Raw genomic sequence first — 11,873 nt, 5'->3', positions numbered from 1 at the left:
ATGTATTTAATTTGGGAACTGGATCCTCTCCGAGGCAAACCCTCGGTATCTTTATGATCTATTAACACAAGTCGTTGAATTTTAATCAAATGATTACAATTATTATGATTTTAGAGAGATTTTTCTGCTTGTAACCGTTGGATCAAAATCAACGGTTCATGTTAGTAGGTCAGAAAGATCCCGAAGGTTTATCTCGGAGAGGATCCAATTCCTTTAATTTGTGAGCTGGCCGGTTGCATTTGTTGTGTGCTGCTCTGACTCGACCACTTGTGGGCTCCGTGGTTTTATGGCGTGGTACGGCACCTGCCTGCCCGGTGGTATCTCTGGTTGGCAGCTGCAGCCCTGAGAGGTTTTTCACGTGAAATCGTTACCGGCAGTTGAAAGGTTTAGAGTGAGTCGAACTTAGGATCGCATGCATGCGGGAACGGATGCTCGTAACTAACTGAATTGCCCCATTTTTTGGATAAGTTTCTTTGTGATATTCAACACTGCCATGAATGCAGTATGTAGTACATACACCGATTTATTTTTACTTCTCATAAGCATAAGGGCAAGCTATATTAATTTTTTTCAGCTTATTTAAGTTGATGATCGAAAATTAAAAAAATGTGTTAAAAATAAAAAATGATTGTGCAAACAGTACCATCTGATAATAAAATAGTCATAACTCTGAATTCGAAAACGTTAATAATTTCATTAAATGGAATCGTTATTAGGACTCAAAAATTCTTATTTGGGAACTTTAACGAAAAACTCCATATATTGCTCAATTTAATGAAAAACCATATTTTTACACTAAAAAATCAATCTTGATACTATTCACTTTATCTTTTATTTTGTTCTTATAGTTAAAACTCAAAATTAAGTTCACAATTTGTTCAAAAGGATTACGTTGGTGTACGTCATGCATGATGTATTAGGAACCAATAAGTCTTCGTCTTCTCACTCTCTTTATGCTAATGATACACTGAGATTCTTTCAAAAAAAAAAAATGATACACTGAGATTATGCATTTCCTTCTCCTCCTCGCTGTTCTTTTCCTTCCTCTACTTTTCTTCCTCTCCAAATTTGTAAACTCCACGATATGGGTCCCACTGAGGACGCAACATCACTTCCGGAAGCAAGGCATACGGGGGCCCGCCTACCGTCCGATCTTCGGGAACTCCGCCGAGATCCGCCGTCTGTTCGCGGAAGCTCTCTCAAAGCGGGGCCCTTTTGACCACGACAATCTTCACCGCGCGTCCCCATTTTACCACACGTGGTCCCGCATGTACGGGAAGAATTTCCTCTACTGGTTCGGGTCCAGGGCCAGGCTGGCAGTATCCGACCCCGACATGATCAAGGAAGTGTTGACGAATACGAGTGGGTCGTTTCGGAGATTACCGTTTAACCCGTTGACCAAAACTTTGTTTGGAGAGGGAATTGTTGGGCTTGAGGGAGAGGAATGGGCTTGTCGTAGAAGGATCGTCAACCAGGCCTTTAAAATGGACCGGGTCAAGGTAATTACTCTATGAACCCACTTAATTGAACGGAGATTCGTAAATTGGGCTTTTCATTTTAGGCATATTATAAATTCGGCCCAATCATATTTTTAGTTGTCGTAGTTTTGTTCCGTTTTTGTAGTTTTGTTTTGATGTGCTTTTAAAATGATTGAATATATTTTTAGAGAAAATGTTTTTTAATTTCAAAAGCACTTAAAGTGCTTTTCCATAATTTACTTGCATTTTTACTAAAGATTGGTTTCAAAAATATTTTCACCAAAAGCGTTTTCAATCATTTTAAAGATACATCCAAACGAGTTCGGTTTACTAACTTTTACAATTTAAGTATTTTTAAAACAATTAGATATGCTAGGGTAAATTAGATGTTTTATGTTTCGAAATAATTGGTAGCTATATGAGTTAAATCGGGACAACTGAATTTTGTACTAAACTTAATGATATAGGATAAGAAAGTTAATGATACTTTAGCCTTTATATCATAATATGTAAGATTAAGCGTAAGCTTTTTTGCTCATAAGTGATTCTTGAGGTACTTTGGCAAGTGCTTTTAAAAGCACTTTCAAGTTTTTTCTATCAAATGCTTTGGGAAACGATTTATTTGATGTTGTTGTTGGGTTCTTTCTGTGATGCAGGGTTGGGTGCCAGATATTGTGGGGAGTACCATGAAGATGTTGGACAAGTGGGAGAATGTAAGAGGAGGGAGAGATGAGTTTGAAATCGATGTGCACAAAGAACTTCATGACCTCTCAGCGGACGTGATATCAAAGACAGCTTTCGGAACCAGTTTTGAGGAGGGAAAGCGTGTTTTCGACTTACAAGAACAACAAATGCATCTGTTCTCCAAGGCAGTCAGGAGCGTCTACATTCCGGGATTCAGGTGACTTTCCTTCCAAATTTCAAAGGCGAAATGTGACTGATACCAAACTCATTGAATTCCTTTGAATGCAGGTTTTTGCCTACCAAGAATAACCGAGAAAGGTGGAGACTCGACAAGGAAACTCGCGAATCAATACGGATGTTGATCGCGAATAACTGCGAAAGAAGTGAAGATTCGACAAATCTGCTTAGTCTGTTGATGTCTCCTTACAAGAATCAGGATGGACAAGAGGAGAAATTAGAGATAGAGGAAGTTGTAGATGAGTGCAAGACCTTCTACTTTGCAGGAAAGGAAACGACTGCTATTCTTCTGACCTGGGCACTTCTGCTATTGGCAAAGCATGTGGAATGGCAAGACAAAGCTAGGGAAGAAATAATTCGCGTGTCCGGGGACAATAAGCTTCCGGTTGCAGATAATTTGAATGACCTCAAAATTGTAAGTTCTGTAAAGTTAATTTTTGTACTTAAATTGCACAATTAGTTTGCTGCATCCCCATGCATGTTTATTTTCCATCTCGTTTTGAACAGGTTAGCATGATCGTTAACGAAACACTTAGGCTCTACCCTCCGGCGGTTGTGATTTTGAGGCAAGCAACAAAGAAGGTTAAGCTTGGGAGCCTGGACATTCCTGCGGACACACAGCTTTATTTGGCTTTGGCTGCGGTCCATCACGACACTGAGATATGGGGAGAAGATGCCAACGAGTTCAACCCGCTGAGGTTTTCCGAGCCTCGAAGCCATTTAGCCTCGTACTTTCCATTTGGTCTGGGTCCTAAAATCTGTGCAGGCCAAAACTTGGCTCTTGTTGAAGCGAAACTTGTGTTAGCAACCGTCATCCGGCGCTATTCTTTCACGGTGTCTCCAACATATGTTCATGCCCCAACGTTGTTCGTAACCTTGCAGCCACAGTATGGCGCTCAAATCCTCTTTAGCAGGATTTCAAATTGAAGATTCTAATTAGGGTTTTATTTATCTTCTTGTACAATGAACCTTCAGAAAACAGATTCCTAAAGTCATATTGTAACCATATGTGATTGTATTTTCTACGAAATTTCCCCTTATTTTCGGTGACGTTAAGACTGTAAGTTGAATTTCACTTGTGACTTTGATCGTTCTCTTACACTAAGTTTGAATTTTCCTTCCGCACTAATTACTTGAAATAAAAAGAAACTGCGCAAGTCAAGCATAGAAGATATAAGAAACGAGTAATAAATTACTATTCTTTATCTATCTAATTCTATTGGAGGCAAATTCATGACATCATTTTTTTACACAAGTTTTGACACATTTTTGTGAGATCTACATCGTAATGTATTTTAACGATCCGTGACACTACTTAGCAGAGGTGGTTCGGTATGGGATCTCAAACCGAAAATGAGATCCTGAATCCCAAACCGAAAATTTTTGAGACGGGATTTGAAGACTAATCCCGAACCGAAATTTTGGTATTCCCAATTTTCAAGATTCCTGAAATACTTTTAGTATTTCGGGATTGATCAGGATTAGATTTTGGCTTTTGGACTTTTGGGTTAAAATTTGAGATTTTTTAAATGTGGGCCAAAATTTGGGCTTTTGGCCTAAAATTTTGTTCCAAATTTCATATCAATTGAAATTTGTGTTTTTTATCTCATATTAATTTGAAATTCTATACCAATTGAAATATCAATTCATTCATATCAAGTCAAATTGATGTTCCAAAGTTTCAACCTACTTAATTTCATACTTCTGTTTCTAATATAATCTACCATCAAACTACTTAAATTCAACATTTAACATGCATGTAACATAAATAAATATATATGTTTTTTCGGTTGGGTTCAATATTATCAATTTGAAAAATTTTTGGTATAGGATCGATTTTTTTTTTATTTGGTTTGGGTTTTCTGGAAAAAAATTTCTAGCCCTACTACTTAGCATTGATCTAATTTTTTTAGGGGTCTTTTGATATAGGTCCAATTGGACTAAAAATTGGACATATTTCAAAAATAAAAAATCACTAAAAATTCGACCTATTTCAAAATATGAGCTATAAAATTGGACCTCTTTCAATTTTTTTTTTTTAATTACCAACTAACAAGTTGTTTTTTCAAGCGGCAGTTGAGGTTTAGAGTGAGTCGAACTTAGGATCGCATGAGGGAATGGATGCTCGTAACTAACTTAATTGCCCCATTTTTTGGATAAGTTTCTTTGTGATATTCAACACTGCCATGAATGCAGTATGCAGTACATACACTGATTTATTTTTACTTCTTATACATATAAGGGCAAGTTATATTAATATTTTTTTTAGTTTATTTGAGTTGACGATCGAAAATTAAAAAAGTGTGCTAAAAAGAAAAAATGATTGTGTAAACAGTACTATCCGATAATAAAATAGTCATAACTCTGAATTCGAAAATGTTAATGATTTAATTAAATGAAATTGTTATTAGCATTTCAAAAATCTTATTTGAAAATTTTAACGAAAAACTCCTGATATTATTCAATTTAATGAAAAATCACATTTTTAAACTAAAAAGTAAATCGTGATACTATTAACTTTACCTTTTATTTTGTTCTTATCGTTAAAACTCAAAGTTAATTTTACAATTTGTTCAAAAGGATTACGTTGGTGTACGTCATGCATGATGTATTAGAAACTAATAAGTCTTCGTCTTCTCCCACTCTCTCTTTATGCTAATGATACACTGAGATTCTTTCAAAAAAAAAAAAATGATACACTGAGATTATGCATTTCCTTCTCCTCCTCGCTGTTCTTTTCCTTCCTCTACTTTTCTTCCTCTCCAAATTTGTAAACTCCACGATATGGGTCCCGCTGAGGACGCAACATCACTTCCGGAAGCAAGGCATACGGGGGCCCGCCTACCGTCCGATCTTCGGGAACTCCGCCGAGATCCGCCGTCTGTTCGCGGAAGCTCTCTCAAAGCGGGGCCCTTTTGACCACGACAATCTTCACCTCGCGTCCCCATTTTACCACAGGTGGTCCTGCATGTACGGGAAGAATTTCCTCTACTGGTTCGGGTCCAGGGCCAGGCTGGCAGTATCCGACCCCGACATGATCAAGGAAGTGTTGACGAATACGAGTGGGTCGTTTCGGAGATTACCGTTTAACCCGTTGACCAAAACTTTGTTTGGAGAGGGAGTTATTGGGCTTGAGGGAGAGGAATGGGCTTTTCATAGAAGGATCGTAAACCAGGCCTTTAAAATGGAGCGGGTCAAGGTAATTACTCTATGGACATCCAAACGATCTCTTAATCATAGTAGTTTACTAACTTTTACAATTTAAGTATTTTTTAAGTAAAGGAACTTTGGCGGTATGAGCAAACTTTATGTATGAAAAACGGATGGACACAAACCTGACTCCTTTTGTAGTTTAAGTATAAGTTGTGGATATTACAATTAGATATGCAAGGGTAAATTAGATTTAGATGTTTTATGTTTCGAAATAATTGGTAGCTATATGAGTTAAATCGCGACAACTGAATTTTGTACTAAACGTAATGATTTAGGATAAGAAACTTAATGATACTTTAGCCTTTATATCATAATATGCAAGATTAAGCGTAAGATTTTTTGCTTGTAAGTGATTCTTGAGGTACTTTGGCAAGTGCTTTTAAAAGCACTTTCAAGTTTCTTCTATCAAATGCTTTGGGAAACGATTTATTTGATGTTGTTGTTGGGTTCTTTCTGTGATGCAGGGTTGGGTGCCAGATATTGTGGGGAGTACCATGAAGATGTTGGACAAGTGGGAGAATGTAAGAGGAGGGAGAGATGAGTTTGAAATCGATGTGCACAAAGAACTTCATGACCTCTCAGCGGACGTGATATCAAGGACAGCTTTCGGAACCAGTTTTGAGGAGGGAAAGCGTGTTTTCGACTTACAAGAACAACAAATGCATCTGTTCTCCAAGGCAGTCAGGAGCATCTACATTCCGGGATTCAGGTGACTTTCCTTCCAAATTTCAAAGGCGAAATGTGACTGATACCAAACTCATTGAATTCCTTTGAATGCAGGTTTTTGCCTACCAAGAATAACCGAGAAAGGTGGAGACTCGACAAGGAAACTCGCGAATCAATACGGATGTTGATCGCGAATAACTGCAAAAGAAGTGAAGATTCGACAAATCTGCTTAGCCTGTTGATGTCTCCTTACAAGAATCAGGACGGACAAGAGGAGAAATTAGAGATAGAGGAAGTTGTAGATGAGTGCAAGACCTTCTACTTTGCAGGAAAGGAAACGACTGCTAATCTTCTGAGCTGGGCACTTCTGCTCTTGGCAAAGCATGTGGAATGGCAAGACAAAGCTAGGGAAGAAATAATTCGCGTGTCCGGGGACAATAAGCTTCCGGTTGCAGATAATTTGAATGACCTCAAGACTGTAAGTTCTGTACAATCTTCCCTATTTATATGCATCAATGCTGGGAAGAAAGTTAATTTTTGTACTTAAATTGCACAATTAGTTTGCTGCATCCCCATGCATGTTTATTTTCCATCCCGTTTTGAACAGGTTAGCATGATCGTTAACGAAACACTTAGGCTCTACCCTCCGGTGGCTATGCTTATGAGGCAAGCAACAAAGAAGGTTAGGCTTGGGAGCCTGGACATTCCTGCAGACACACAGCTTTATTTGGCTTTGGCCGCGGTCCATCACGACACTGAGATATGGGGAGAAGATGCCAACGAGTTCAACCCGCTGAGGTTTTCCGAGCCTCGAAGCCATTTAGCCTCGTACTTTCCATTTGGTCTGGGTCCTAGAATCTGTGCAGGCCAAAACTTGGCTCTTGTTGAAGCGAAACTTGTGTTAGCAACCGTCATCCGGCGCTATTCTTTCACGGTGTCTCCAACATATGTGCATGCCCCAACGTTGTTCGTAACCTTGCAGCCACAGTATGGCGCTCAAATCCTCTTTAGCAGGATTTCAAATTGAAGATTCTAATTAGGGTTTTATTTATCTTGTTGTACAATGAAGCTTCAGAAAACAGATTCCTAAAGTCATATTGTAACCATATGTGATTGTATTTTCTACGAAATTTCCCCTTATTTTAGATGACGTTAAGACTATAAGTTGAATTTCACTTGTAACTTTGATCGTTCTCTTACACTAAGTTCGAATTGTTCTTCCACACTAATTACTTGAAATAAAAAGAAACCGTGCAAGTCAAGTATAGAAGATATAAGAAACGAGTAATAAATTACTATTCTTTATCTATCTAATTTATTGGAGGCAGATTCATGACATCATTTTTTAACACAAGTTTTGACACATTTTTGTGAGATCTTCTGTGACACTACTTAGTAGAGGTGGTTCGGTATGAGATTTCAAACCGAAAATGGGATCCTGAATCCCAAACTTAAAATTTTTGGGACGGGAATTTGAAGACTAATCCCAAACCGAAATTTCGGTATTCACAATTTTCAAAATTCGCAAAAATGCTTTCGGTATTTCGGGATGGATCGGGATTAGATTTTGGACTTTTGGACTTTTGGGTTAAAATTTGAGATTTTTTTAATGTGGGCCAAAATTTCGGCTTTTGGCCTAAAATTTTGTTCCAAATTTCATATCAATTGAAATTTCACCTCATATTAATTTGAAATTTCATACATTGATACCAATTCATTCATACCAAGTCAAATTAATGTTCCAAAGTTTCAAATTACTTAATTTCATACTTCTGTTTCTAATATAATCTACTATCAAACTACTTAAATTCAACATTTAACATGCATACAACCAAAATAAATATATATGTTTTTTTGATTTGGTTCGAGATTTTTGGATCATTGAATATATAATACCAACTCTCGTATCGAAAGGTTCGGTATGGATGCCGAAAATTTCGGTATTATTAGTTTGAAAAATTTTCAGTATGGGATCGAATTTGTTTTTATTTGGTTTGGGATTTCCGGAAAAAATTTCCAGCACTACTACTTAGCATCGATCTAATTTTTTTTATTACCAACTAACAAGTTGTTTTCTCAAGCGGATTACGTTGGTGTACGTCACGCATGATGTATTTAGGAACTTAAAAGTCCTCTCTCCCCTCTCTCTCTATCTCTCTCTGTCTCTTCCTCTGAGATTTCACGATGCATTTCCTTCTCCTTGCAGTTCTTTTCCTTCCTCTCCTTTTCTTCCTCTTCAAATTTGTAAACTCCACGTTGTGGGTCCCACTGAGGACGCAACATCACTTCCGAAGGCAAGACATACGGGGGCCTGCCTACCGTCCGATCCTTGGGAACTCGGCCGAGATCCGCCGTCTGTCCGCGGAATCTCTCTCAAAGCGGGGACCTTTTGACCACGACATGCTTCCCCGCGCGTCCCCACATTACCACAGGTGGTCCCGCATGTACGGGAAATTTTTCCTGTACTGGTTCGGGCCCAGGGCCAGGCGGGCAATATCCGACCCTGACATGATCAAGGAAGTGTTGATGAATACGAGTGGGTCGTTTCGAAATTACCGTTTACCCCTTTGACTAAAACTTTGTTTGGAGAGGGACTTTTTGGGCTTGTCGGAGAAGAATGGGCTTTTCATAGAGGGATCGTAAACCAGGCCTTTAAAATGGAGCGGGTCAAGGTAATTACTCTATTAACCCAATTAAGAGAAGTCCACCCCCATGGCAATAATTTCGCCATCAATTGAGCTATCTTAGTGAATAGTAATTTTTTTAATATATTTTTATTCTGTAATTAAATTGTGCGGGTAATTCGCCTTAAAAATTAATATTATGTTTAATTTCGAATAGAACTTTTAACCAATCTCGCCACATCACGTGTCATTTTCTTAAGAAATAGTCCCTTCTTGGTCACCCCACAGTTCATATTCTTTTTTTTTTTTTGTATTTTAAACATTTTTTACTAACATAATTAATATGGACTGATGGATGACATTTTTTTTGCAATCCAAGAGTGCAAGTTGTGCCATGTGGTCACAATGTCTTTTTCAGATAAATACCTTTTTTTTGGTTTTTTTTTTAATTTTAAAAAAATGAAAATTACCATGGGCCGTCGGATTTGGGAAATCCAACGTTACACGTTCGCAAATGGCCTGAGTGCCTACAATGTGGGCCCCGCCGACTGCATTTTGTTCGACCACTAGTCGTCACGCGCGCCTAACGCAAAAAAAAAATTATAGCATGGGACTGATGTCACATGGCCTCAGACGCACAGTCGATCTATTTTTAATCGACTCCTTAGTCCGATGGTCTTGGGCCCACCTGTGGTCAAACTTATTAGGCTAGGGTGGTGAGGAAGAGGATTGTTGGGGTTTTGGGGGACAATTGGGTCGGGGTGAACTTGCTCTAACAACATTGAGATTCCTAAAATGGGCATTTCATTTTAGGCATTATTATTTGGCCAACAAGATTTTAGTCACTCTATCTTTATTGTAGTTTATTAATTTTAACAATTTAAGTTTTTTTTTTTAACTTTTAGGGTATGAGAAATATTGATATAAAAAAGAAAACACATAAAAAATGAAATGACATAAACCTTACTCTTTTTCTAAAAGATAATAGAAGAAAAAGAGGAGACAAAGACCTTACCATTTTTACAATAAGTATAATTTGTGTATATTACAATTAAGCTTGCAAGCCAGATGTGCAAGGATAAATTGGATTTTTTATGTTTAGAAATAATTAGTAAATTACACGAGTTAAGTCCCGACAACTGAACTTTGTACTAAGCTTAATGATATAGGTAATAATATTTTAGCCTTTATATCATAATATGCAAGATTAAAAGTAAGTTCCTTTTGCTCATAAGTGATTCTTCAACTAAGAGCACTTTTTTAAGTTTTTCTATCAAATGCTTTCGGAAACGATGGCTTTTAGTAGGTATCAAATGACAACATCTTATATCGTTTAATTTGATACATTTGTTGGGGTTTCTTATGGAATGCCAGGGTTGGGTGCCAGAAATTGTGGGGAGTACCATGAAAATGTTGGAGAAGTGGGAGAATGTAAGAGGAGGGAGAGATGAGTTCGAAATCGATGTGCACAAAGACCTTCATGACCTCTCAGCGGACGTGATATCAAGGACAGCTTTCGGAACCAGTTTTGAGGAGGGAAAGCGAGTTTTCGACTTACAAGAACAACAAATGCATTTGTTCACCAAGGCAGCCAGGAGCATCTACATTCCGGGATTCAGGTGACTTTCCTTCAAAAATTCAACGGCGAAATGTGACTGATTCCAAACTCATTGACTTCTTTTGAATGCAGGTTTTTGCCTACCAAGAATAACCGAGAAAGATGGAGACTCGACAAGGAAACTCGTGAATCAATACGGATGTTGATCGCGAGTAACTGCGAAAGAAGTGAAGATTCAACAAATCTGCTTAGTCTGTTGATGTCTCCTTACAAGAATCAGGACGGCAAAGAGGAGAAATTAGGGATAGAGGAAGTTATAGATGAGTGCAAGACCTTCTACTTTGCAGGAAAGGAAACGACTGCTAATCTTCTGAGCTGGGCACTTCTGCTCTTGGCAAAGCATGTGGAATGGCAAGACAAAGCTAGGGAAGAAATAATTCGCGTGGCGGGGGACAATAAGCTCCCGGTTGCAGATAATTTGAATGACCTCAAGATCGTAAGTTCCATGCAGTCTTTCCTATGTATACGTATCAATGCTGGGAAGAAAGTTAATTTTGTACTTATTTGCTGCATCCCCATATGTTGTTTATTTTCTGTCCCGTTTTGAACAGGTTAGCATGATCATTAACGAAACGCTTAGGCTCTACCCGCCGGCGGTGATGCTTTTGAGGCAAGCAACAAAGAAGGTTAAGCTTGGGAGCCTGGACATTCCTGCAGACACACAGTTTTATTTGGCCTTGACCGCCGTCCATCACGACACTGAGATATGGGGAGAAGATGCTAACGAGTTCAACCCGCTGAGGTTTTCCGAGCCTCGAAGCCATTTAGCCTCGTACTTTCCATTTGGTCTGGGTCCTCGAATCTGTGCAGGCCAAAACTTGGCTCTTGTTGAAGCAAAACTTGTGTTAGCTATCATCATCCGTCATTATTTTTTCAGGGTGTCTCCAACGTATGTTCATGCCCCAACGTTGTTCATAACCTTGCAGCCACAATATGGCGCTCAAATCCTCTTTACCAGGATTTTAAATTGAGATTCTAATTAGGGTTTTATTTATCTTATTGTACAATGAAGCTTCAGAACACAGATATCTTAAGTCATATTGCAATATTTGATTGTATTTTCTATGAACTTCCCTTTATTTCCGGTGACTTTAAGATTGTAAGTTGAATTTCACTTGTAACTTTGGTTGATTCTTTTTGCACTCAAGTTCGAATTTCCCTTCTTCACTGATTACAACATTTTAGAATATTGAATTGTCAACAAGAAAAAGATGCAAACTCAACATCAGTCACACTGCTACGAAGAGGAATAGGAGACTTCCGAAATAAGTAATGGGACAACTATTCTTTTGTCAATCTAACTTTTAATATCCTTAATAATAAATTAAGAATTTTAACGTGAGACGTATATAC

The 11,873-nt window shown here is 38.1% G+C and overlaps 2 protein-coding genes, 1 long non-coding RNA gene and 1 pseudogene across 3 annotated transcripts; 3 read left to right on the top strand and 1 right to left on the bottom strand.

The window, feature by feature from the left end:
- Positions 1 to 947: 947 nt before the first annotated feature.
- LOC126632362 (cytochrome P450 734A1-like) lies at positions 948 to 3,498 on the top strand. Its single transcript, XM_050302744.1, has 4 exons — positions 948 to 1,499; positions 2,135 to 2,379; positions 2,451 to 2,814; positions 2,907 to 3,498. Exons 1-4 carry the CDS (start codon positions 1,008 to 1,010, stop codon positions 3,324 to 3,326), a joined length of 1,521 nt encoding a protein of 506 aa, XP_050158701.1. The 5' UTR covers positions 948 to 1,007; the 3' UTR covers positions 3,327 to 3,498.
- Positions 3,138 to 7,387, bottom strand: LOC126632364 (uncharacterized). Its single transcript, XR_007626714.1, has 2 exons — positions 7,254 to 7,387; positions 3,138 to 3,274 (listed from the first exon to the last, which is right to left on the bottom strand). It is a non-coding gene; the product is annotated as an uncharacterized LOC126632364 (long non-coding RNA).
- Positions 5,056 to 7,501, top strand: LOC126632361 (cytochrome P450 734A1-like). Its single transcript, XM_050302743.1, has 4 exons — positions 5,056 to 5,598; positions 6,077 to 6,321; positions 6,393 to 6,756; positions 6,886 to 7,501. The coding sequence occupies exons 1-4, from the start codon at positions 5,107 to 5,109 to the stop codon at positions 7,303 to 7,305; spliced, it is 1,521 nt and encodes a 506-aa protein (XP_050158700.1). The 5' UTR covers positions 5,056 to 5,106; the 3' UTR covers positions 7,306 to 7,501.
- Positions 7,502 to 8,455: 954 nt separating this feature from the next.
- LOC126632363 (cytochrome P450 734A1-like) lies at positions 8,456 to 11,691 on the top strand (annotated as a pseudogene).
- Positions 11,692 to 11,873: the final 182 nt, after the last annotated feature.

Source organism: Malus sylvestris, chromosome 8, assembly GCF_916048215.2.
Source record: "Malus sylvestris chromosome 8, drMalSylv7.2, whole genome shotgun sequence".
NCBI lineage: Eukaryota > Viridiplantae > Streptophyta > Magnoliopsida > Rosales > Rosaceae > Malus > Malus sylvestris.
This window is presented reverse-complemented; position numbering and strand designations above follow the sequence as displayed.